This window comes from Bufo bufo, chromosome 4 (genome assembly GCF_905171765.1).
Source record: "Bufo bufo chromosome 4, aBufBuf1.1, whole genome shotgun sequence".
Classification (NCBI taxonomy): domain Eukaryota; kingdom Metazoa; phylum Chordata; class Amphibia; order Anura; family Bufonidae; genus Bufo; species Bufo bufo.
In genome coordinates, this window is record NC_053392.1 from 611,658,895 (window position 1) to 611,686,769 (window position 27,875).

General features: G+C 49.3%; 1 protein-coding gene across 1 annotated transcript in view; it reads right to left on the reverse strand.

The window, feature by feature from the left end:
* Positions 1-378: 378 nt before the first annotated feature.
* The window catches only part of LOC120999655 (solute carrier family 4 member 1 adaptor protein), a 31,315-nt gene continuing 3,818 nt past the window's right edge, over positions 379-27,875 (reverse strand). The window contains exons 4-15 of the mRNA XM_040430647.1: positions 26,287-26,418; positions 25,287-25,347; positions 22,648-22,787; positions 22,030-22,190; positions 19,441-19,510; positions 18,246-18,435; positions 16,903-17,002; positions 10,973-11,177; positions 10,364-10,462; positions 2,108-2,184; positions 1,959-2,031; positions 379-695 (exon numbers count right to left, since the gene is read on the reverse strand). Coding sequence (XP_040286581.1) covers positions 646-695; positions 1,959-2,031; positions 2,108-2,184; positions 10,364-10,462; positions 10,973-11,177; positions 16,903-17,002; positions 18,246-18,435; positions 19,441-19,510; positions 22,030-22,190; positions 22,648-22,787; positions 25,287-25,347; positions 26,287-26,418 — 1,358 coding nt within the window. The 3' untranslated portion in view covers positions 379-645. The remainder of the gene's footprint in view (positions 696-1,958; positions 2,032-2,107; positions 2,185-10,363; positions 10,463-10,972; positions 11,178-16,902; positions 17,003-18,245; positions 18,436-19,440; positions 19,511-22,029; positions 22,191-22,647; positions 22,788-25,286; positions 25,348-26,286; positions 26,419-27,875) is intronic.

A 27,875-nucleotide genomic window follows, 5' to 3' on the forward strand; every position in this document is an offset into this window, starting at 1 on the left:
GGTGCAGAAACGGAAATTCATGCGGATCTGATGTGCAGGCGGCCTGAGGGTTCAATAAGTCTAACAAACAAAGACCAATATAAAGGAGGACTCTGCAAATATCAAACAGAATATTCTCACGTTTAATCTTATTTTAGAAACAGTTCTACAAACTAAACCGGTATTTACAGCTTCCAAATTGTACAAGGGGTGATAATAATAATAATAATAAAAACAAAAACAAAAAAAACATCACAAAAATAAAATATCCACACTGAGAATTGAGCCCCCTAGAGGAGCTGTGAGGGGTCTAAGGGGGGACGCCGTCTACCAAATCTTCAATATAAAAAGACCTGAATTAGCACAAGGGGGTTGGGGGGGGGGGGGGGGGGGGGGGGGGGGTAGAGGTGGCTCAGTACGAGGTGATCTGTCGGGGGTCCAGGTCCTGTGCCGCCATAGTCTACAGAGTGGGGAGATCCTGACCTGTAGACGTGCACCCGATGTTCATGCGACGCAGCAGCATCCAGAGACGATAGCCGTTGAACCTGCTGGCGCCAGGCGGGGTCTGAGACACCAGTGTGTGCCCACCGGGTACTGGAGGAGGGGAGTCCAGTGCTATAGGCCACAGCCTGCTCTGGGAGGCATCATGAAGTTGCAGGCCTCATATCAGTAGCCGTATTTTTCGTTCAAATGGGTCTTTCCGTCTCCCGTTTGCCCTGATTGACAAAAGCAGGAAAAAAAGAAGTGAGAAAAATAAAAAATTTAATAAAACATAATGTAACCGATGTGGTGGCTACATGAGAAGACGATGCAACTGAGGCCACAAGTGCCCAGGCTCTCCTCCATAATCTCTGCCTTCTCCGACATCTTCACTGCTGTTTGACATCGCGGCCTCAGTCACTAAGATCTTGCGCATGCGCAGTGTGATCATGGGACTGGGCATACTCTAAACTCTGCAACTCCAGGCATCAAATTCAGTTATTTGTTGGACATGAATACAGTGATTGTGCGGTAAGTCACTCAAAGCAATGCTCACAGGCTAGAGAATAGCGCCCCGCAACAGCGCATACACAGGACTGCAGTGCCAGAGAGCAACGTCACCCTGCAGAAGGGGGCGATCAATCAAGACAAGGCGATGGTGTGGGGCAGGGATGACTGAGGAGATACTGGGCACTTACCACAATCAGGACCCACACTGAAAAAGTGCAGTAAAAAGAACACCCCCCTCCGAGCAGTGAAAAGGACACACCCCCTGACCAGCAGAATTACCAATGCAGCTCTGGAGTATAATACAGGATGTAACTCGGGATCAGTACAGGATAAGTAATGTATGTACACAGTGACTCCACCAGCAGAATAGTGAGTGCAGCTCTGGAGTATAATACAGGATGTAACTCAGGATCAGTACAGGATAAGTAATGTATGTACACAGTGACTGCACCAGCAGAATAGTGAGTGCAGCTCTGGAGTGTAATACAGGACGTAACTCAGGATCAGTAAAGGATAAGTAATGTATGTGCACAGTGACTGCAAAAGCAGAATAGTGAGTGCAGCTCTGGGGTATAATACAGGATGTAACTCAGGATCAGTACAGGATAAGTAATGTATGTACACAGTGACTGCACCAGCAGAATAGTGAGTGCCGCTCTGGAGTGTAATACAGGACGTAACTCAGGATCAGTACAGGATAAGTAATGTATGTACACAGTGACTGCACCAGCAGAATAGTGAGTGCAGCTCTGGAGTATAATACAGGATGTAACTCAGGATCAGTACAGGATAAGTAATGTATGTACACAGTGACTCCACCAGCAGAATAGTGAGTGCAGCTCTGGAGTATAATACAGGATGTAACTCAGGATCAGTACAGGATAAGTAATGTATGTACGGTGATTCCACTGTGATTATTTTATATGTAACCTGGTGTTCAGAGTGAATATATAGGGTTTCTGTAGGTAGGTAATGTAACCCTACGTTACCTGCAGGTGGGGTCCACACACAATAGTCCGGATTGTCTTCAGGATAACTGGCTGACGAGACTCCTTGGGGCGGCTGTACAGACAGACATTACTGGATAATTACTGTCTGCACCATGCAGAATAGAGTTACATATGAGAGGGGCACTCACCCGGCTCGGGCCCAGCATTTTCCTCTGTCTCACTGTGGTAGTCTTACGGGCTGCTTCCTCCTCCTTGGTTTCAGCAGCTGAAAACAAAAAAAAAAAAAAGAAGACTGTATTAGGCCTCCTCATGCACACGGCCGTTCCATGCATTGGGGACCGCAATTCACGGGCAACATCCGTGCAGCGGGCCGGACGCATTTAACTTGAATGGGTCCGTGGTATGTCCGCACCGCAAAAAATTTGATTTTTGTACTCACCGTAAAATCCTTTTCTCGTAGTAGGCATTGGGGGACACAGCACCATGGGTATATGTCCAACTACCACTAGGAGGAGACACTAGACATAAAAAGTGTTGGCTCCTCCCCGTTGGGCTGTACCCTCTCCACAGACACTAGGCAGCTCAGTTTGTACCAAAAGCAGTAGGAGAGAGAAGAAAGGCAAGGAACCAACAACTCCCGTACCGGGAAAGATCAAGAGACCAGCCCGGAGAAGCTGAAGTAAAAACAACATAGGGAGGGATCTGTGTCCCCCAATGCCTACTACGAGAAAAGGATTTTACGGTGAGTACAAAAAATCCAATTTTCTCGTGCATGGCATTGGGGGACACAGCACCATGGGACGTCCCAAAGCAGTCCCCGAGGATGGGAAGAACAACCATGCCACCTGTGGGCATACAGGTGCGGGAGAACCATGTGACCCAACAGGAGAAAAGCACGGAATAGGCAGGAAGCCTCATAACAAGGGAGAAACTCCAAGGAGGCCACAGTGACGACTGTCAGCACCCCAGGACAAATGCCTGGGAGAAGGTCCCAAATGCAAGAAGGCGGCAAAGGAACACCCAGCTCAGCCAAAGGCTGAAGGGAAAGTAGGACAGCGTCGCGTATCGGATCTAACCAACATCCCAATTGCCTCAGGCGAAAGCACAGACACCCTGAGGAGAACCCCTGAAGGGCCAGGGGAGCAAGGGAAATTGGAATCACTGAAGGCCAAACGAGAGAGTGAAGCTATAGCAAGGCTCACATGTGAGTGGAGCAGGTCTCCTCTCACCTCAAAGCAGGTGAAAAAATTAAGCGCCCTATTGAAAGGAAAAAATCCTAAAGGCGCTAAGGGAAACCGCCAACCCCTGGAAGGGGAGGGGGTTGTAAGAAAAAAACAGGAAAAGAGAAAAGACAAGACCTGCATCCCCAACCAGGAGACGAGGAACGAGCCTCTGAAAACAAAATATCGCTGAGAAGCGCAAGACCGGAGAAACTCTGGCAAAACTAATTATCAGGGAAGAAGGGAACCAGATGCAAGCCCAGGAATCTCAGCAGGGGCACACTGGAGTGAGGGAAGCCATAGCAAGGCTCACATATGAAGGGAGCAGGACTCCCCCCACCGCGAAGCAGGTGATGAAGATAAACGTCCTATTGGAAAGTGAAAACCCCCAAAGGCGCTAAGGGAAACCGCCAACCCTTGGAAAGGGAGGGGGTAGGAAGTAAGGGCCAGTTAAAAAGAAAAAAATAAGAGAAGACCTGCATCCCAAAACCAGGAGATGAGGAACGAGCCTCTGAAAACAAAATATCGCTGAGAAGCGCAAGACCGGAGGAACTCCGGCCAAATGAAGTATCAGGGAGATGCAGGGCAAGGAAATCTCAGCAGGGACACACTGGACTGAGAGACATGGAAGGAGAAGGAAAGTACTCCCAACAGTCTAAGGAGGAAGGCTCTACAAACAGGAGGAAGTCCCTCCCGAAGGAGACCATAAGGTGGAAATGCAAACCGTAGCACTAAACCACTCAATACCAGGTACTTGAAGTGGGAGGATGGGAAGACAGACATGAACCCCATGAGGTCCAAAAGGCTATTGGAACCCGCAAGGGGAACAACCAACCCAGGCCCCTCCCAAACAACGATAATCCTACAGAATCTGTGTGGTCAAATGAACGGGGACAGGGACTCCAGAAAGGAGTACCCGCAATGGGCTCACAAGGAACCGAACCACCAGAGGACAACAAAAACCAGAATATCCAAGAAAAAATGAAAAGAACCGCCATATGGGAAGGAATTGGCCATGGACAACTAGCCATTCAAAGAATAGTGGCTAGCAATCAGCTTACATTGTCCCGGGGAGGGCAAATACAGCGGCTTGGGTTGTACCACTAAAACAACAGACGCCCATATGCATAAGGAATGGTGAAGTCGCTATAAAAGAAGCGGGAGTGATTACACGAAATGTAGAAACCAGCTGCGACCGACATATAGAAGGCTCCCAGGGGGAGAGAGTACCGGATGGGCGCAGACAATAGCAAGGTCCCGATGGACTGCCCTCTGTTAGATAGTACAACTAAGCATAGAAATAAGGGAACACCCGGACCCAGAAGGAACTACGGAACCCTGTCCTATGTCAGAGCAATCAGCAGAAAATTCACCTACCAGGCAGGTGTGTGGCGCTAAGTGGTTCTGTCCCTGACTCATCAGGGAGGACGTCCAGCGAGGATAATGTCGCTGACCCCAGGAGGATTCCGTGTGGCGGAGGACATCCAGAGATGGCCGAAAACTGCTGCAGCGGCCGGTGCTCAGCAAGCTACGTATCCCAACAAGGAGAAGATCCAGTGGAGATCACTGTACTCCACCAGGAATGGTCCGCCCTGTAATAGAAAACAACGCGGTGCTCCTTTATAATATGGGGAACGCGGAGTGCAGCCGAAAGTAGTATTTGATAGGGATGGCAATAGCAACCCTAGCACAAAAACCAACAACCACCAGGCCATGGTGTAGGGAGCGTGGTTGTATGTGGACCACCCACCAGATCAGAACAGATCAGTCATATACTGGGTACACCAGAAGCAGTAATAGACCGACAAGGAGGAGGTTGGGCTGGCCCACCCCTGCCAGATATGGCTACCATGTTCGTGCTGAACCAGGATGCCGAAAAGGGAAGTAACCAACATCCGCAGCACAGATTAGAGCCCAGGGAAGGAAGCACCCAGTAATACAGAAACTGTATGGGCCACAGATTGCACCATAGGGCCCAGCACGTGGGCACTAAAAATACACACCCAAAACCGAGGTAAAGTGGCTGCATGTTGCACACTAAGGAGGGTGGAAACAAAGCCACAGCATCCAGGAATGCGACCGCATTTGGAGGGTACAGGTCCTCAACCTGTAAGGTAGAAATACGCTGTGTAGTGCAGAGATACGACCAGAGGTGCAATGGGTACAGAATCTGGAGATGGAAGAGGTACTAGGTCTAAGATTAGAGCGATGTGGCCACATGGAGCACCCTAGGACCAGAGAAGTGCAACGGCTGCCACGTTAGCTATGGCACCTATATTTCGCTCGGGAAAAATAGGGCCGCACGGTACCACAAGGAACGACAAGTGCACACCACAACTAGGTAAGTGCAATGGCAACTGAAGGAGGCCCTCTATTTCACCTAAAAGAGGGAAACAAGGCCGCATGGCACACCATAGAGCCCGACAGGTGTAACGGCTGCAGCATCAGAGGCGGTGCAGGAACTCACCTAAGAAGGGAGTAAGATGGCAGTTTGGTGTACTCTAGATGAGGTTGCAGTGGCAACAGCACTACAAAGTGGCCTCAATATCTCGTCCAGTAAGGGAGAAATAGTGCCGCAAGGTACACCATAAGGCCAGACAGGAGCAACGGCAACAGCTCCTGGAAATACATGGAACATCTAACCAGTCAGCAGGAACTCTACCTACGAAAGTAACAAGGCAGCTGAAAACAGACAGATGTAATCGCCACGGCATAGAAGCCGGCCTGTATTCTCTGGTACAGGCACTACAAAAGAACCTTTAGAGGCCGAGAAGGGGAGCCAACCCTACAAGTGGCGTTTGCCTGAATTATCAGCTTGCCTAGAACATAGCCCCTGGATAGGGGAACCAGGAAGGTCTGTCGTGCACAGCCTACGAGGGCGTACATACCAGAGACACCGCGTAGGTGTCCCAGTTGCTAAGCACGGTGACGGCTGCCTTACCTGTGCAGTAATTACCTGTGCAGGCAGGAGAGCGCCATCCGAAAGTCCACTAGAGGGGCACCAAACCTGGGTAGGGTAGGTACCACCATGCACGTTTGACTTGACCACGCACAGGGATTCTGCACGGTGGAAGACCGCCTGATGCTCTGTTCCGAGGGAATCGGTGCAGAGGTGTCCCCAGAGGCAACTGACAGAGAAGGCTTCGTCACCAGCCTCCGGCCTGTCCTGGGGGACCCGAGGATGCCGAGGAGGGGTGGAAGCTAGTTGAGACCACCCGAGGTTGGTCCATGGGCTACTCCTTGCGTGACCCTGTATCTGAGCGTGAGCGTGGCTCAGGGGACGGGGGGGGAATGAGACCGCAATTTGTAGGTAGCGCTCCAGTGACTCCGCCAGGGATTGGGCGAGTCAGGCAAGGTTCCCATGGAACGACATGGAGGGAGCCCACTCAGGGGGGACCTACACACAAAAGGGTGGGAGGGGGGACAAGTCGACCACGTGGAAACCTCTGAAGACAACGGACGCACGTAAAATACGTGGCGATCCGATAGGGAGGCTGGGAGAGGAGGCCCCATAGAGCAGCAGGGCTGTCCTATCTGACCCCGGATGTCACGTCCCCCAAGAGGTGCTGCAGCAGCTATAGAGCAGTGGAAGGGCTGCAGGAGAATGCAGCAATAGAGAGGGGAGGGAAGGAAAAGAGCCTGTGGAGAAATTCAGCCAGAGGCTGCCTACCAGACCCCAGTAACTGTGCAGCGCACCCCAAGCTGGAGACCAGAAGATGGCGACCGGAGAGTGCAGGAGCCGACAGCCGGATGAAGAAACGCCCCTCAGAGAGGGAGAAGGAACCTGGGGCTGGACTGGCAGGCAGGAGAGGCCCCTCCCAGGCTCCCCCCACGGAGGGGAGGTGATAGAGTAAGCCCGGGAAGGTCAGAAAGTGGGCGGGAAGTTGCGGCCTAGTAGGCCCGAAAAGCCGGGGACTAAATTAGTGGAGCGCAGCCCGAAAAACGGCCGCGATCGCGATAGTGCCCCAGAGAAGCCGCGACGAACGGGGGCCAGGTGGGGGGGGGGGGGGGGGGGGAGAGAACAGAAGAAGCGACCCCCAGAGAGAGAAAAACGGAAGGCCAGGGGGCTTCTGGGGCCAGGATACAGCAGAGAGTTAAAAGTGACTGTTGGGGCCTGAACCTACAACCTGCTGTATCAGAGGCAAGGCAGTGTCCCACACAGCAATGGAGCTGTATCAAATATGGGGGAAGGGGGGAGAGGAGGGAACGCACCCAGGCCCAGGAGGGAGGGAGATCCTAAACTAAAATACTCACCCTCAGACGTCTTCAGGCGCAGCAGTAACCACCCCCTCGGCGGACTCAACACGGGAACCGTGGGACTACCGGAATTCCACTGCGGAAGCAGATTTGGGGACTGGGTGGCTGCCAGGTACCTGAGTACGCGCCCGCAGGGGGGCAACTAAAGTGGAACACGATGGAGCCACCCCTGCCGCAGGCCGAAACCTGCAGAGAAAGAAAAAATGATTAAAGAAAAAATAAAATAAAAAAGTAGCAGGATGACCTGCACAAAAGAGCAGGTCAGGTCTGCCTCCTACGGACACTAGAACAAGACTGAGCTGCCTAGTGTCTGTGGAGAGGGTACAGCCCAACGGGGAGGAGCCAACACTTTTTATGTCTAGTGTCGCCTCCTAGTGGTAGTTGGACATATACCCATGGTGCTGTGTCCCCCAATGCCATGCACGAGAAAAATATGACACATCATATTTTTTTTGTGGTACGGAAAGAAACACCACGGAAGCACTCCGTAGTGCTTCCGGTGTTCCGTGACTCCGTTCCGCATCTCCGGACCCATTCACGTGAATGGTTCCGCATCCGTGATGCAGGGTGCACATGGCCGGCGGCTGTGGATTGCCGACCCGCCCAACGGCCGTGTGCATGAGGCCTAAGAAGGAGCTCAGATTCATCGACAACTACACCAGAAATATATCAGTGGATTTACCGACAACCTGCACTGCTGGCGTCAACCAGAAACAGGGACCGCTATCCCGGACCTATTAGTACCATATCTACGACCCTTTAAGAGACTGTGTGCATCTACGTATTCGTAACATTCCAATAACCCCGCATCATCAGCGCCTCTTAGGCCCCTTTTACACGGGCAAGAATTCGGTGCGGGTGAAATGCGTGAGGTGAACGCATTGCACCCGCATTGAATCTGGACCCATTCATTTCTATGGGGCTGTGCACATGAGCGGTGATTTTCAGCCGGCATAGTCTTCTTTCTTCTTCTTTGAGGACCTGCAAAAGGACCTTTGATGACGTATTCGCGCTCACCACGTGGTGAGCGCGGTGACGTCAGCACTGGTCCTGTTGAATGAAGATAGAAGATGCCGGCTGCGTGAACAAGGAGAGTTAATTTTTTATTTTATTTTTTTAACCCCCTCAAGCCACATTTTACTAAGCACTCTGTATTCAGAATGCTATTATTTTCCCGTATAACCATGTTATAAGGGAAAATAATAAAATATACAGAACACCGATCCCAAACCCGAACTTCAGTGAAGAAGTCCGGGTTCGGGTCTGGGTACCAAAGTCAGTTTTTTATCACGCGAGTGCAAAACGCATTGCACCCGCGTGATAAAAACTAAACATCGGAACGCAATCACAATCAAAACTGACTGCAATTGGGTACCTACTCGCGCGATTTTCCCCGATAGCAGACGCAAGGGGCCTTAGGTGTCAGATGATCAGACCATTTACATGGCAGGCCACCGGGTATGTCTGAGATCACCCAGCAGACTCCACATCTGTATCATACAAACATTAAAAGTAATATTCCTCTAATCCGCCTTCAGTGGGGCCCGATGGGTATCTGTGGACAGTCATTCTCTGCTCTGGGCTATGTCTATCATTCCACGTCTCTGATTACATTACAATTTAAAGGGGTATTCCAGTTGTACAAAGGGACCCTCGTTCTCATCTCTCCTGGATGTGGCAACCAGAACTACGGAAACAGGAGAGCGGTCGGTGCGACACCATTCATTCCCTTGTATGAGAGCTATGGAAACAATACAGCCCAGTCGGCTTGGTTGTTTCCATGCGACCACCTCCCGCCATTGTGTCCAGGTCCTGTTCTGTCCCAGAGGTGGAACCAGCCTCTATCAGTCATTTATGGCATATTCTGAGCATCCGAAGCTGGGAATACCCCTTTAACCCCTTCCTGAAGATTTTCCATTTTTTCCTTTTCATTCCCTGGCTTCCTGGAGTCATAACTTATTTTTATTTTTCCGTTCACATAGCCGTATGAAGGCTCGTCTTGTACTTTCTCATTGCATATGAGGTGATGGGAAGCTGGAGAAAAATTCCTAATTTGGGAAGGGAAAAAAAACAAATACAGTTGCACCAGTTTTATGGGTTTTGCTTGCACAGCATTCCCCAAAACCTGTGAATCGGCCATTTTTATTTTCCTGTTATGCCGTATGGGATAAATATGTTTATATTTTAATAGTACAGGCAATACCTATTATGTTCATTTTTTATTTTGTGGGAGGATGGGTGATTTGAATTTTTAAAACTTTTTTTTAAACTTTTTTTTAGGCCTCCAAAGAGCCCCAGCATACAATTATTAGATTGCCACTTCTACTCAGTAATAGAATTTGATCCATTCTGTGCCAGTAGCCCCCCTTATGTCTGTGCCAGTATTGTAATGTGTACATATATATAAATAAATAAAAAACTTATACTTACCTCCTCCAGGATGCGATGCAGGCCTCTTCCGACCTGTGTCCCTCGCTGGCTCAGGCGGCGCGATTAAGTCATCGCGCCGCCTGCACCGGCCTCTGATAGGCTGCCAGCACTAGGCCGGCAGCCTATCAAAGGAACAGGGAGGGGACACACCTCTCCCTCCCCTGCCGGCTGCCGCAGCACAGATATTTGTATCGCCGTCCTGAAGACGGCGATACAGATGACTATAGGGATGAGTGAGCGCTTCCACAATGGAAGCGCAGCGCTCATCTCCTGCTGTGCCCTGCCGGCGCCCCCCTTCTGACAGCGCCCAGGGGGCGGCCACCCGGCCCAAGAAACAGCCCTGGTCACCGCAGCGGTCGGCGGCTCAGGTCATTCCGGGACACTGCATTGTCCCGGAATGAGGGTGACTGGGACAGACTCTCCAAATGCAGGACTGTCCCGGGACACGTGGTCACCCTATAAGGAACGCATGCCACGTACATGAACAGCAGATGTCAGGAAGGGGTTAAGACATCAATCCTAAGTTTTGTTGCTCACCTGGAGGACTCTGCACATTTGGGGCCCCATGGCTAGCACCAGGGGCCGCAGTTTTTTTCTTTGGCTCTTTACATGGGATCTTCTCTTCCACATCAGCAGCTGCAATAAACACATTATAAGGTTACATGTAAAGTAGTGATGGCCGCCCTGCACACGGGGGTCTGTCACAGGTAGACACAGACAACCCCATTTAAAGGGATTTTTCTATTTTTAAGTAAAGCTCAGTAAATTCATTAAGCAAAGATTGCTTTGGGTTTCAATGCTTCAACATGTTCAAGACCTCTGCTTGCTGTCAGTAAACGTTTGGCGCTGCTGATAGGTTTACAGCACAGATGATTGCGCAGACTGAACACAACTGTATCTGTACAGGTTCTCAGCCTCTGGATGCAACGAGAAGGTTTCCATTTGCTGACAGTGAGCAGAGATCTTATAAAATGGTGAGGAACTGAAACAGAAAGTCTATGCAGACGCTGCAGAACTTTACAGAATACAAGGATGAAGCCTTTTTATTGCAACTGGGGTGCACCCCATTAAGTTATACTGGAAGCTGGCGTACCAGAACTATACACCAGCCTTGGGTGGACTACACGTATGGGGCGCTTTCATTACCCTGAGTGGGGCAGGTGCTGGTTCTAGGGTCGGGGCTCTGCTCTATGGATCCGCTCGGTGCCGTTTTGTGCTCTGTGTGGCTCTTGCTGGCGGTATCCATTTGTATTTCGTCTTCCTCTTCCTCCTCCTCTTCTTCAGGCTCATTGCTGTCGCCTTTCATGGTGAACAGGCTAGAGGGGAGATCAGTCCGTTTCGGGGGAATCCTCTACAAAAAGGAGGAAAGGATACAATCAACATGTATAATCACAACTATACATTTCTAGCCAGAAAGAGCCAAAACTTGGCATAGAGCTGGCTGGGAACTGTAGTTCACCATTACATTAGCTGCTGCAGATGGTGCTGCGTATTCTGGAGGTGGACTGGGACTTTATACAATGCTAGGAGCCCCATTAGTTTCTGGACAAAGCCAAAATGGCTGCCAGTACAGTCACCCAGCTTCTCCAGAGTCCAGAATGGCAAATCTACCTTTATCAGACGGCATATTCTAGAGACAGATCTGGGGTGAACTGAAATGCCCCCCCGACAGTAATCTCTATGACTATGGCCGCCAGAGGCAGATCTTCTATAACAAATCACAGCTCTGATCAATACGGACGTCAGAAGCCCAAGTTAGTCACTAGTGTCGCTTTATTCAAAGAAGATCTCAGAGCACCTTCACCAGTATAAAACGTAACCTTTAATGGTATTTGTTAAAAATACCCCGATTCGTGCCTAAAATCTCTATCCACTTAGGCTGGGTATATATGGACTATTGCTGGGGAATGGAAAAATTATCTGACCCTCCAGCTTACCCTATAATCTATTAACCCTGCCTACAAAAACGGAATAGCCGCCCCAATAGGGACGATCCCGTGTCAGGAACCTCCTAATCACCCTATATGGCCCTGACACCTACAGAGACCACTATATTACTGTCAGTGGTCTAAATGTACATCAAAAACACAAAAGATGAATAACGATATTTCCTCAATAAATGATAGTTTCACACAAACTCCATATATATCAGTATGGCCGGTAAGTTGGTGTGTATATATAATACTGTATCCAGGATGTAACCGCCTCTGTCCTGACGCGTTTCCCCGATACGTTTTGCAGGTATCCGTTTATCAGGGGACTTGCAATAAATTTTTATCCCTTCCAATACACTTCAGGGGAAAGAAAAAATCCTAATATATATATATTAGGGGTGCACCGAAATGAAAAATTCGGGTCCGAAACCGAAAATTCAGGATGCCCTTGACCGAAAACCGAAACTGCCTTTTTGCCCAAATACTTTTAAAATACTTTTTTTTTTAATGATTTTATTAATAATTCTTTTTCATGAATTTAATAAATCATATTATATAACATGGTGCTTCCTCATACACAAGTGATTGTACAAAACAACAGTGCAAGAAACAGTTGTAAAATCAACCTCAAACTGTAAACAGACGTAGCCTCAGGTCAAGAACAAATTTTTGCTGGGAGAGGGGGATCTGTATGGAGAGGGGGATCTGTATGGAGAGGGGGATCTGTATGGAGAGGGGGATCTGTATGGAGAGGGGGATCTGTATGGAGAGGGGGATCTGTATGGAGAGGGGGATCTGTATGGAGAGGGGGATCTGTATGGAGAGGGGGATCTGTATGGAGAGGGGGATCTGTATGGAGAGGGGGATCTGTGGGTGGCTCTGTTATGGAGAGGGGGGATCTGTGGGTGGCTCTGTTATGGAGAGGGGGATCTGTGGGTGGCTCTGTTATGGAGAGGGGGGATCTGTGGGTGGCTCTGTTATGGAGAGGGGGGATCTGTGGGTGGCGCTGTTATGGAGGGGGGGGATCTGTGGGTGGCTCTGTTATGGAGGGGGGATATGTGCACTGTTATGGGCACAACAGTGCACAGATCCCTTTCCCCATAACAGTGCACAGATCCCCCCTCCCCATAGCAGTGCCATAGACCGATCCCCCTACCCATAACAGCCCCGGCCCTGCTGCTCACAGCAGACTAATCACTCATTGCATCTTTATTTTACCTTACAATCGTGACGCTCCAGTAACAACTCTGCAGGCAGAGCGGAGGGCGGCGTAACGTCACTTACTCACAAGACGCACCTGCTCCGCCCACTTTATGAATGAAGGAGGCGGAGCAGGCGCGTCACGTGAGTAAGTGACGTTACGCCGCCCTCCGCTCTGCCAGCAGAGTTGTTACTGGAGCGTCACGATTGTAAGGTAAAATAAAGATGCAGTGACTTAAAGTAAACCGCCCGCCCGCACAAATCCCAAACCCCATATTTTCTGCCGATATGTACCAATATCAGCCGAAATGGATTAGGCCCATTTTTCGGCCGCTGGAATTTCGGTGCACCCCTAATATATATATGCTCAAAAAAATAAAGGGAACACAAAAATAACACATCCTAGATCTGAATTAATTAAATATTCTTCTGAAATATTTTGTTCTTTACATAGTTGAATGTGCTGACAACAAAATCACACAAAAAAAAAAAAATGGAAATCAAATTTTTTAACCCATGGAGGTCTGGATTTGGAGTCACACTCAAAATTAAAGTGGAAAAACACACTACAGGCTGATCCAACTTTGATGTAATGTCCTTAAAACAAGTCAAAATGAGGCTCAGTAGTGTGTGTGGCCTCCACGTGCCTGTATGACCTCCCTACAACGCCTGTGCATGCTCCTGATGAGGTGGCGGACGGTCTCCTGAGGGATCTCCTCCCAGACCTAGACTAAAGCATCTGCCAACTCCTGGACAGTCTGTGGTGCAACGTGACGTTGGTGGATAGAGCGAGACATGATGTCCCAGATGTGCTCAATTGGATTCAGGTCTGGGGAACGGGCGGGCCAGTCCATAGCATCAATGCCTTCGTCTTTCAGGAACTGCTGACACACTCCAGCCACATGAGGTCTAGCATTGTCTTGCATTAGGAGGAACCCAGGGCCAACCGCACCAGCATATGGTCTCACAAGGGGTCTGAGGATCTCATCTCGGTACCTAATGGCAGTCAGGCTACCTCTGGCGAGCACATGGAGGGCTGTGCGGCCCTCCAAAGAAATGCCACCCCACACCATTACTAACCCAATGCCAAACCGGTCATGCTGGAGGATGTTGCAGGCAGCAGAACGTTCTCCACGGCGTCTCCAGACTCTGTCACGTCTGTCACATGTGCTCAGTGTGAACCTGCTTTCATCTGTGAAGAGCACAGGGCGCCAGTGGCGAATTTGCCAATCTTGGTGTTCTCTGGCAAATGCCAAACGTCCTGCACGGTGTTGGGCTGTAAGCACAACCCCCACCTGTGGATGTCGGGCCCTCATATCACCCTCATGGAGTCTGTTTCTGACCGATTGAGCAGACACATGGACATTTGTGGCCTGCTGGAGGTCATTTTGCAGGGCTCTGGCAGTGCTCCTCCTGTTACTCCTTGCACAAAGGCGGAGGTAGCGGTCCTGCTGCTGGGTTGTTGCCCTCCTACGGCCTCCTCCACGTCTCCTGATGTACTGGCCTGTCTCCTGGTAGCGCCTCCATGCTCTGGACACTACGCTGACAGACACAGCAAACCTTCTTGCCACAGCTCGCATTGATGTGCCATCCTGGATAAGCTGCACTACCTGAGCCACTTGTGTGGGTTGTAGACTCCGTCTCATGCTACCACTAGAGTGAAACCCCCGCCAGCATTCAAAAGTGACCAAAACATCAGCCAGGAAGCATAGGAACTGAGAAGTGGTCTGTGTCACCACCTGCAGAACCACTCCTTTATTGGGGGTGTCTTGCTAATTGCCTATAATTTCCACCTGTTGTCTATCCCATTTGCACAACAGCATGTGAAATTGATTGTCACTCAGTGTCGCTTCCTAAGTGGACAGTTTGATTTCACAGAAGTGCGATTGACTTGGAGTTACATTGTGTTGTTTAAGTGTTCCCTTTATTTTTTTGAGCAGTGTATAATACTGTATCCAGGATGTAACCGCCTCTGTCCTGACGCGTTTCCCCGATACGTTTTGCAGGTATCCGTTTATCAGGGGACTTGCAATAAATTTTTATCCCTTCCAATACACTTCAGGGGAAAGAAAAAATCCTTTTTAGTGAATAATTGCCCATACAACCAGTGATCATATATCGATTAACCATAGAGTGCAGGTATCCGTTCATCAGGGGACTATCCCTTCCAATAAACTTCAGGGAAAATGCCAAAACTTTAACTACAGCTGGAGCAAGTATATTTTAGAACTTGATATTTATGCTTTTAAATTACCCCTATATGAGTAGCATTTAAGTGTTTTTAGGCGTTTATCTGCCAACATCCAGCTACTGATTGCAATTTGCTGGGGGAAATATCTATATACCTTCCCTATATGCAGGTTTATTGATAAGTTTCTCAAGAGCATTTGCCATGTGTATAATTTGGGGATCTATGCTCCGGCATTAGATAGGAGTTATCCATCATGGTATTAATAACTAGTATTACAGTGGTTCTCTCTGGTTAATCGATATGTGATCACTGGTTGTATGGGCAATTATTCACAAAAAAATAAAAAATATCTATATCTATATATATTAGGATTTTTTCTTTCCCCTGAAGTGTATTGGAAGGGATAAAAATGTATTGCAAGTCCCCTGATAAACGGATACCTGCAAAACGTATTGGGGAAACGCGTCAGGACAGAGGCGGTTACATCCTGGATACAGTATTATATATACACACCAACTTACCGGCCATACTGATATATATGGAGTTTGTGTGAAACTATCATTTATTGAGGAAATATCGTTATTCATCTTTTTTGTTTTTGATGTACATTTAGACCACTGACAGTAATATAGTGGTCTCTGTAGGTGTCAGGGCCATATAGGGCGATTAGGAGGTTCCTGACACGGGATCGTCCCTATTGGGGCGGCTATTCCGTTTTTGTAGGCAGGGTTAATAGATTATAGGGTAAGCTGGAGGGCCAGATAATTTTCCTTTCCCCAGCAATGGTCCATATATACCCAGCCTAAGGCCCCTTTCACACGGACGAGTATTCCGCGCGGATGCGATGCGTGAGTTGAACGTATTGCACCCGCACTGAATACCGACCCATTCATTTCTATGGGGCTGTGCACACGAGCGGTGATTTTCACGCATCACTTGTGCGTTGCATGAAAATCGCAGCAAGCTCCTCTTTGTGCGTTTTTCACGTAACGCAGGCCCCATAGAAATGAATGGGGTTGCGTGAAAATCGCAAGCATCCGCAAGCAAGTGCGGATGCGGTGCGATTTTCACGCACGGTTGCTAGGAGACGATCGGGATGGAGACCCGATCATTATTATTTCCCCTTATAACATGGTTATAAGGGAAAATAATATCATTCTTAATACAGAATGCATAGTACAATAGCGCTGGAGGGGTTAAAAAATAATAATAATAATTTAACTCACCTTAATCCACTTGATCGCGCAGCCGACATCTCTTCTGTCTTCATCTTAGCTGTGCGCAGGAACAGGACCTGTGGTGACGTCACTCCGGTCATCACACGATCTTTTACCATGGTGATGGATCATGTGATGACCGGAGTGACGTCACCACAGGTCCTGTTCCTGCGCACAGCTAAGATGAAGAAGTTCGGGTTTGGGTACCAAACACGCACGATTTTTCTCCCGCGAGTGCAAAACGCATTACAATGTTTTGCACTCGCGCGGAAAAATTGCGCGTGTTCCCGCAACGCCCGTGTGAAAGGGGCCTAAGGGGATAGAGATTTTAGGCACGAATTGGGGTATTTTTAATAAATACCATTAAAAGGTTACGTTTTATACTGGTGAAGGTGCTCGGAGATCTTCTATAACGTCAGACTTACTGTAAAGTGCCAATGTAATACTTATGTGGACTGGGAATCTAGCAGAACTCCGCAACAACATCACTGGCACCTAATATATAAAAGACTCAAGGAATCGACTGCCTCTTACCCCGACCGTCCCCGTTTTCAGCTTGAATTTGCTTCCTCCTTTCATCGCTCCGAACATTGGTAATGTCAGCTTCTTGGTTTTGGAGTCTTGAGCAGCGGAACTGAAAAATATGACCAGTGAGGTTTCAGCATTGTGAGGCCCACATGTCAGGGCAGTTCAGCAGCACAGAGGATTTCTAGAGAGAGGCTTGCTGCCTAGTGGGAGTTGATAAGCATTACACCATGGAAGGAGCAGGGTCCGCAGCAGCACAGAGTGTTTCAGGAGAGGAGTGTGCTGATCTTGTGGAGGTCACAGACTGAGGCCTCTTGCACACAACCGTATGTCCTCCAGGATATACTGTCCATGAGCGGGCCATATGTCCCGGAGCAGCATTGATCGTGCGCATGGGAGTACAGTGCACCATAGATCACAATGATGCTGTGCACATCGGGCCGCCCGCGGGACTATTGTCCTGCACTCATATGATCTTATCAATGCGGGACAATAGTCCCGCGCGAGGCCCGATGTGCACAGCATCATTGTAATCTATGATGCTGTGTGCTCCCAATCAATGCTGCTCCGGGACATATGGCCCGCTCACGGACCGTATGTCTCGGAGGCCTGTGCAAGAGGCCTGAGAGTTACATAGTGGAAGGAGCAGGGTCCACAGCAGCACAGATCGTTTCAGGAGAGGAGTCTGCTGATTTTGTGGAAGGTAACAGGCTGATAGTTACATAGTGTGCCGATCTTGTCGATATGGCATAACCCCATTTTAAAGGGCTGTCTGGATTTTTTTTTTTATCCCACCCCTCTATTGGTAAAATTATTGCCGATCCTTGGTCATATCCTATGGGCAAGATTTACATATTTTTATTATTGAGGGATGCATGGAATCAGTATAGATAACTAGAAGATATGAGGGGGTGGAGGCTGCGGAGATCTCGTTCTATGGGTATGTACACCTTATTCTGTTATTTTTTTTTTTAATTATAAAACAGTTAATAAAAATTAAAAAAAACTTTTCTGATTTTAAATACCCCCTCCAGCCATCAGGATGCATAAGGAAAAACCTACTTACCTGCTTCCCACCGCCTGGTTCCAGCTCCTTGCACTGCACTTCCAGTTCTCATCTGTCAACTCCGGCTTGGACAGCCTCAGGGGTAAAATGTTCCCCAGAAGTATCTCACTGGTGGGTCACACGCCGCTAGAGGACACGTCACCGCTGAGGCCAGTCATTAGTTGCAGTGGCGCACATGAACCTGTCCATGCGGAAGCTGACAGATAGGGGGCAGTGCAGACAGCCTCTCGCCAATCTAAATGCTGCGGGGGAGGGGGGTGAACACGGCTTCGGAGCTGTCACTTACTCAGTCTTGAGCTCAGGGAGTTTGGTCGGCTGGACGATCTTGATCAGGCTCTTCAGCCTCTGCTGCTCCTTCTTCAGCTCCAAGGACTGTAGGTGAAGCTTTTTGCGGGTCACGCTGTCTATAGCGGCACCAGATTTCATTTCTGTCATGAAGGCGTCCAGGGAATCTTGGGCCGACGTCTGGGCTTCATCTGGGGGGAGAAATACCAGGTCATAATCACAACGGGGTCTAGACATAAAGGACAACAGATACTAAAGTACTACGACTGTGAAGCGGAACAGATCCTCTCATGACCGGAAGTGCCCATGTTAAACAATAGGTTCTTTAACAGCACTGGTCAGCAGGATCAACCCTATTACACCAGGCATACAGCCTGGCAGGGTGGACCCTGATGATTAAAATGATGCCTGTTTTGTGGAAATCGGTTGTGTGTTACCGGGAAGAGACTTTTATTCTTTACGCAAATGAGGGGCTTCAGCAGACCGAGGGGTGGGGCCTAGCCCTTTGGTGCACCTCAGCTTTCCAGTGCTGGCCACGCCCTCAGTGCACTGAAGACCTAATTTGCATACAAAATACTTATTTTTCTACGGAAAGCCACAACCGATTTTAACAAGACCGGTCTTTAAAGGAGCTGTGCACTCATTTCCAAACCTCTCAGACTTGGGGGGGGGGGGGGGGGGGGGGGAGAAGGGGGCCCCTGGTTTGTTTGCTCCCTGGCTTCCATTGCTTGTCTCTGTAAAATTCCAGTTTGACACCACTGCAGCCAATCACTGGCCACAGCAGTGATCAGCTCCCTTTGTATCACATGATCATTTGACATGACACAAGGGGAGCAGCGGCCAGTAACTGGCTGCAGCGGCATCAAACAGGAAGGGAGCACCCGAGACAAGCAGCTGAGGGCAGGGAGCGATTGCCCCGTGACCCAGCAGCAGAGATCAGGTGACTGATTGTCAACACAGGTTCTGCCAGTCTGGAAATTAGTGCACAACCCCTTTAAGGTCCACCGTTTGCACCAGGGACAGCAATGTCTTAGGTTTTGCATATACCATGGCTACTAAGGCTGCATCAAAACTAGTTCTCAACTTTAATTTTCTCATAATACAGCAGCTTACAGTAGTTCCCACCCAGCAAGAATCGGATGGAAACCTGCTCTATTGGCCATCTGGGGGCCGGACGCCATTCTATAGTATATTACCTTGTCGATTTGTTTTCAGCTTTGCCGCTATCTCCGTGATTTCTTTTTCGACGAGGTCCAGTTTTGCAGTCTAATGACAGAAATATAAAATCAGATCAGCAACACACGGCGCCAGCTCCGAGACAGACACTACAGAAAACCAATCGTTTCTTCCTGGCACTTACATCAATAAGTTGCACGTTCCAAAAAAATGAAGGAAGTTCTACATAATTTAGATATTTAAAAGGGGTACTCCAATCTCTTTCCACCTGGGTGTAGCAGCCAGAGGTGGTCACGACTACGGAAACACATTAGCGGGCTGTGCTAAGCCGTCTCTTATTCCCATTTTTGGTTTAAAAAAAAAAAAAAGGAATATCCCCTTAAAAGTTCATGCCTTTTTTTATTCTACACTCGTTCAAAACTCTGTGCCGGATATATTTACCAGCAGTCAGAGCTGAAAGCGACCACCACTAGGAGGGAGCTTACCACCCAGATTAACCCTTTGACTGCCAGGCGGCATTTGGCCATTTCGCACCTTGCCTACCCCACAGGACAGTTTTCCAGCGTCCGGCTTGAAATAATTAACACCACACACACTATGCTCCATGATAGAGAGGAACATTTTTTTTTGACGTAATAAAAAGATTCACATCAGTGAGAGAAGACAAACCTAAAAGGTAGAAGACAAACCTAAAAGGTAGAAGACAAACCTAAAAGGTAGAAGACAAACCTAAAAGGTAGAAGACAAACCTAAAAGGTAGAAGACAAACCTAAAAGGTAGAAGACAAACCTAAAAGGTAGAAGACAAACCTAAAAGGTAGAAGACAAACCTAAAAGGTAGAAGACAAACCTAAAAGGTAGAAGACAAACCTAAAAGGTAGAAGACAAACCTAAATGTCGAAGACAAACCTAAATGTCGAAGACAAACCTAAATGTCGAAGACAAACCTAAATGTCGAAGACAAACTAAGGCTACTTTCACGCCTGTGTTAGGTGCGGATCCGTCTGGTATCTGCACGGACGGATCCGCACCTATAAATGCAAACGATTGTATCCGTTCAGTACGGATCCGTCTGCATAACTTAGTCAAAAAAAAATCTAAGTGTAAGTCAAACAGATCCGTCCTGACTTACATTGAAAGTCAATGGGGGACGGATCCGTTTACAATTGCACCATATTTGTGTCAATGTAAACGGATCCGTCCCCATTGACTTAAATTGTAAGTCAGGACGGATCCGTTTTGCAAGCAGCGTTTTGGTGCCCGCCTCCAGGTCGGAACGGAGCCAAACTGATGCATTCTGAACGGATCCGCATCCATTCAGAATGCATTGGGGCTAAACTGATCCGTTTGGGGCCGCTTGTGAGAGCCCTGAAACGGATCTCACAGGCGGACCCAGAAACGGCAGTGTGAAAGTAGCCTAATGTAGAAGACAAACTAATGTTTTTGATTACTATAGTAAAAAATAAAATCTTACATACGTATGTGACATGGGAAAATCATTTCAAATCTTGGTTATTATCTGAACTGAACATATTTTCTGATTAATATATAAGCACAGGATACACATGGGCTGCAGTACCTACTATGAGCTGTATATGGTCTTCTTTGTATTACTGCCTAAAAGCTATCTTAACTGTGCCCGGGTGGTATGTTCTGAAGACAGATCGATCGCTGCGGCAGAATCCTATTGGCTCATTTGTATTTTTAGGTTATTGGAGTCAGACTTAAATACCACCAGGAGTCATGTCTTATTCTTTTTCCCCTAGACTGAATATTCAGATTCGGAGCATTGCAGACAACGCGGTTAGATCCCTTGTTTATGGATCATATGAAAATTCCACCGTGAGAGGCGTAATCGAGTGTATGCCGACTGTCCGTTTTTCCCTCCCCACCAAGGGTCATCTATGGTTAGGCCTCATGCACACAGAGGGGTCCACAATACACGGGCACCGGCCGTGTGCACCCCACTCACTTGAATGGGTCCGCAATCCAGGAGGATCGGAAGCAGTACGGAGTGCTTCCGTGGTGTTTCTGTCCGTGTCTCAGCACCGCAAAAAAATACATGTTCTTTTTTTACACTACGGACGGATCACGGGCCCATTCAAATTGAATGGGTCTCAATCCATGCCGGCCGCGGTGCATTTGCACGGAACAGCCGTGTGCGTGAGGCCTTCTACAGGGACAGGAGGATCAATGTCTCTCCTCCTCTTTTTTTTAATCAAGCATATTTTTTATTGAAATAAAGTTTTTCATACACAAATAATACACCGTGTCAGACTCATTTTTACAGGCGATATCCACATAAGGTGAGAGTTACATAGATCTTACAGATCTTTAGCTAAAGTGTCTTCGACTCCAGTCACATCCAGAGCTGCAAGTCACTTACTTTAGTCATGCCCTGACCGCAAACGGGGGTGAACTGCAGAATGGCTAGTGCAACCTGCATCTCTCACAATGCACTTGATACAGCAGCGGGTACAACAGCGAGATGCTCCAACACGAGAAGAAACCTGCAGCGTTGAGTGCAACTGCAGTGCAAAGCATGATGTACAGAGAGAGAGAAGAAACCGTTACTTAACCTCCTGTTTTCTCCTCTTCCTTCTTACTCACCAGGGACTCGTAGGTTTCTGGTTTCTCCTCAACCTTCCCGGCTTTCTTCATACGATTCAACCGCTTTTTTTCAACCACTCCGGTGCGGTCAAGGAAAGTGTCGTCGTCGCTGTCGTAGAAATCCTCGTCCTCCCACTGTTTGGTTTTTCTTTTACGCGATACTAACAAAATCACAGAGGAAACGGCAGATTATTCACATCTATTTCCGGATGCCCCCCCCACAACGACGGCTGTGTGCTCGTGTTAACTGCGAAACGTGTAAAAGTATAATACACAACTGAGTGGAAAATCTCTCCATTTCCTGTGCAGCTGGATGCACCTTATTGCTCTCTGTTAGAAGCCTAGACTGTAGAAGTGCTATGAGGATCAGATGCGAGATGTAACCATTTCTGGAGGTCCTTGGAGACGTGTGACATAAGTGAATTTGCGGGACTTCCTCGCACTCTCCCCACTGCAGGACACCAGTCTGCCTCTCCCCTGGTTGATAACAGGGAGTAATAGACTGCAACGTTTAAAGGGATTGTCTGCCTTCTCAGTGGGCAGTTTATAGGGTTCCTATAGTTGTATACAGTAGCAGTGCCCCCCCCCACAGCTAGAAGCAGCAGCGTTAGGACTGACCGGCCTCCTGGCGTAGTAACCCTCTCATGTCCAACATGCGGCAGGCCTCTAAAGAACACAACCTCATGGCGTCCCGTTTCTTTCCTGAATGCACCACCTCCGCCACCAGCTGCTTCCCTGCAGAATCGTCCACCGGCAGCCTGAACAGAACGAGAAGAGAAGCAGAAGGTAAGAAGCAGCCCCGATTGGCCGTTAATGACCTCAAAACCTGATGTAAAGAGCACAGCACTGAGGGTTGGGCTGCAATGTGAGGGGTGCGAACCCCCTACAATCAGAAAGACAAAGGGTTTTCAGTGGTTTCTGTATAACCGCGCTGATGATGATGACGACAGATCTCTACTAAACTCATCGAGCTGCCGCCCACAAAGCCCAGACTAGGGTTGGACGATATCAAAAATATTCAGACAATAACGATATTAAAAAATTTATAACGATATATATCGCGATAAATACCCGTTTAAAAGAAAAAAAAACACAAGGAGACGTTATACTGTATGTGGGCGGCCACAAGGAGACGTTACACTGTATGGGGGCGGCCACAAGGAGACGTTACACTGTATGGGGGCGGCCACAAGGAGACGTTACAATGTATGGGGGCGGCCACAAGGAGGCGTTACACTGTATGGGGGCGGCCACAAGGAGGCGTTACACTGTATGGGGGCGGCCACAAGGAGGCGTTACACTGTATGGGGGCGGCCACAAGGAGGCGTTACACTGTATGGGGGCGGCCACAAGGAGGCGTTACACTGTATGGGGGCGGCCACAAGGAGGCGTTACACTGTATGGGGGCGGCCACAAGGAGGCGTTACACTGTATGGGGGGCCACAAGGAGGCGTTACACTGTATGGGGGGCCACAAGGAGGCGTTACACTGTATGGGGGGCCACAAGGAGGCGTTACACTGTATGGGGGGCCACAAGGAGGCGTTACACTGTATGGGGGGCCACAAGGAGGCGTTACACTGTATGGGGGGCCACAAGGAGGCGTTACACTGTATGGGGGGCCACAAGGAGGCGTTACACTGTATGGGGGCGGCCACAAGGAGGCGTTACACTGTATGGGGGCGGCCACAAGGAGGCGTTACACTGTATGGGGGCGGCCACAAGGAGGCGTTACACTGTATGGGGGCGGCCACAAGGAGGCGTTACACTGTATGGGGGCGGCCACAAGGAGGCGTTACACTGTATGGGGGCGGCCACAAGGAGGCGTTACACTGTATGGGGGCGGCCACAAGGAGGCGTTACACTGTATGGGGGCGGCCACAAGGAGGCGTTACACTGTATGGGGGCGGCCACAAGGAGGCGTTACACTGTATGGGGGCGGCCACAAGGAGGCGTTACACTGTATGGGGGCGGCCACAAGGAGGCGTTACACTGTATGGGGGCGGCCACAAGGAGGCGTTACACTGTATGGGGGCGGCCACAAGGAGGCGTTACACTGTATGGGGGCGGCCACAAGGAGGCGTTACACTGTATGGGGGCGGCCACAAGGAGGCGTTACACTGTATGGGGGCGGCCACAAGGAGGCGTTACACTGTATGGGGGCGGCCACAAGGAGGCGTTACACTGTATGGGGGCGGCCACAAGGAGGCGTTACACTGTATGGGGGCAGCCACAAGGAGGCGTTACACTGTATGGGGGGCCACAAGGAGGCGTTATAATAAGGTCTTGTGGCCACAGCCCACCATAAATGCAGTAATTCTTTGCGATATACCTTTCCCGCGGCTGCCTCGCTTGTGTGCTCTGATTCTGACATCAGATGCCGGTGGGCAGAGATTTGAATATGGGAGCAAGGAGGAGGGAGAGCCGGGGTGGCCGCTGCGGGAAGTAGTAAGTTTATAATTTCGTCACCAGAGCACACACTAGTGAGGCAGCCGCAGGAAAAGTCTCTCCAGAGACACCAGTACTCACACAGGGGATCGATTCGACACATACAATAGAGCCGGCACTGGTGGGTGACGACGGTGATGATGTCAGATGGTGGGTGGAGACTTGACTAAGGGAGGAGGAGCAAGAAGGAGCCAGGCCAGGAGCGAGAGGAAGTAATGTTACTCAGCGGCAGCGCTATGCAAGGTGCAGGGGCGGGCGGGCGCACGTTTAGAAGCGGTCAGCGCACAATGTGAGCTGACCGCTTTGATGACGTCACAAAATACCGCGGTATTTTGGAAACAGCGATATCGCCATATCGCCGTTTTTTTTATACCGCGGTATATCGTGATACCGGTATATCGCCTAACCCTAGCCCAGACACTAGAGATGAGCGAACTTCTGTTTTAAGTTCGGCGTCTAAAGTTCGGCTTCCGGTTAGCGGAGGATCCCGATATGGATTCCGAATTCCGTTGTGGTCCGTGGTAGCGGAATCAATAATGGTCATTATTGATTCCGCTACCACGGACCACTTCGGAATCCATATCGGGATCCTCCGCTAACCGGAAGCCGAACTTTAGACGCCGAACTTAAAACAGAAGTTCGCTCATCTCTAACAGACACCTCTGAGATGAGGGTGGCGGTACTTAGCAGATTGCTGTGGATTCTTGGGGGTCCCTAGAATAAGGACCCGTCCCCATGCGAACCAGTATCATGCACCAATGACACGTTAGCAGATAGGTGGAGGTGTATCTGCTGCTCCGGTCGGACATACTTCACTCTGCAGAGCCACGACCCAATCCCTCGCTCTTCATATTCAAAGTCCAGCTCCTCTCCTGCAAGATACAAGACTCCGTCACAGCACGCTCAGCCACAGCAACTGCAGAATCACTTTGAGAGCGGGTGTTAGTACTTAGAACTTTATAGGGTTAAAATGTTTCAGGAATAGGGAAGCAAATTGGATCTAATCTGGATATTTTGATCCACCCATGGAGCACTGCTTAAAGTCTCCGTACACTGCCGACACACAGTACCCAGTGCCCTCCGGTCCCGTCTTGCCACAAAGGAAATGCCCACTCAGCCAATCAATCACTGGCGGAGGTGGCCAGTGATGGAGAGAGCAGGAATGTCCTGAGAGGACAAGGTAAGCACCGGCGAGGTCAGTGATACTTCTTACATATTTTTTTTTTTAAAGGGGTTTTCTAATCTCATACCTTGGTAGCATATCGCTAGGATGTCATCAATGTCATATAGGTCAAGGTCCCAGAGGTGGGACCTGAACCTACGTTAAGAACAGGACCCTCGAAGTGAGCAGAGAGCAGCCCCCGCATGCTCGTCCGCCCTCCATTCATTCTTTAGGACTGGTGAAAATAACCAAGTACTGGCAGTCCCATAGAAGTGAGTGAAGCAGTGGCCGCGCTTGCACAGTGCGTTCTTCATTCATTTTTGTGGGGCTTCCGATAGTGTGATTCTATCTCCAGAAGGAACCCCTGCTCCTATCTCCAGAACAAGCCCCCGAAAGTAAATGAATGTGCGCATGCCCTCTATACGCACGCTTGGCTGCTTTCAGAACCCTCTTAGAAATGAATGGAGAGCGCCCCGTGCACTGCCACCTCTCCTTTCACCTTTATGAGACTGACGGAAATAGCCGAGCCAGCGCTCCCCACAGAAGTAAATGGAGGGTGGCTGCACTTTAAGCTGAATCTAGCCCCAACATAAGACCAACCCTAAATAACGTCCTCGCCAACGGAGAACCGGATTCGCTGGATTTTTACCTTCTCTATCGAAAAATCCCTGAAGCGCCTTCTTTGGATTCCCCGAGTACGAAGCTTCCCGCTCGGCCAGATATTCCACAGCAATAGGGTTCACATCGTTCTCCTCTTCCTCCTCCTCCATGGCGTCCTCCCCTGCAACACGGAAGCAGATGTCACCAATGATGACAGAAGCATAACAGTAGTACACTTTGTGCACCAAGATTGAGATTTAAAGTTTCTGCTGGCAGTCAGTGAATGGAAACATTCTTGTTTATATCCAAAGCTGAAAACCCATCCGGAGAAAATACTTTTCAAAGCAGAAATTTTGTTACAATTGTATCCAGTGTAGTTGATCCTCCGTGAGCGGGGCACAGCAGTAGCTTAAAGGGGTTGTCTGGGTTCAGAGCTGAACCCAAACATATCCCCATTATCACCCAGGCAGCCCCCCTGACTTGAGCCTCAGAGCAGTTCATGCTCCGATGCTCTGCAGGGAAAAGGCATTTTCAAGAGTTCCGGTGACGTACCGGGCTCTCCATGTGGCTGGCAGGAAGTCCGGTGACGTCACCGGCACTGATGGGTGGGCTTTAGCGCTGCCCTAGCCAGTAAAACGACAAGGGCAGCGCTAAAGCACGACCACTAGAGCCGGTGAGGTCATCGAACACACTGCCGAGCAGAAGCTTCCGCCCGGCGGTGTGCTGTTTTAAACAACAGAGCCGTGCCCTACGCGATCTAGCGTAGAGCAAGGGTGCGCATCGGAGCATGAGATGCTAGTCTCAGGGGGAAATATGGGTATGTCCGGGTTCAGAGCTTTAAAGGGGTTGTCCAGTATTTCTATATTGCTGGCCTAAGCCTGATCAGCGCGGGTCTGACACCCTGAACCCCTGCAGATTAGCTGATCCAGGGGTAGATCCAACACCAAAATTACACAGCTCCATCTTTTGTGTAATGCTCAGCTGGTTACCGCAGTATTGCTCCCACTGCAGTAACACGCCCAGTGCACTACACAATGGAGGGTGCCGTGTCTGATCAGCTGATCGGCAGGGTCTCAGACCGCCGCTGGTCACATACTGATGGACCATCCCAAGGAAAGGCCGTCAGTATAAAAACACTAGCCAACCCCTTTCAAGGTATCCAAGCCTTTAAGATGTTCCCATAGGAATTTGAAACCCAAAACGTATTGGAAAGTTGCAGAATTCTTTCATCATCCTGGAAAACTTCTTTACTGAAATGTCCTCGAATCTGTGGGATTTCCTATAAACATATGAGTTAGATAACAGTCCCAGGAGAGCGCGTTTCACCCACGGCTCAGTTAAAGGGGTTGTGGCGTATCGCTGTTATGTGCCAGCAATGTCAGATTAGTGCTGGTCCCACCTCTCTCCAGAACGGGGGCCCCCAAAGTGAGCGGAGAGCAGTCGCACATGCGCAGCCGCCCTCCATTCATTTCTAAGACTGCTAAAAATAACCAACAGCTGCTGGCTCGGCTATGTCTGGCAGTCCCATAGAAGCGAACGGAGTGGTGGCCGCGCTTGCGCAGTGTGCTCAGATATTTTCAGAACTCAAGCAGAAATTAATAGAGCGCACCGCGCATGTGACGTGTGCTCTCCCTCACT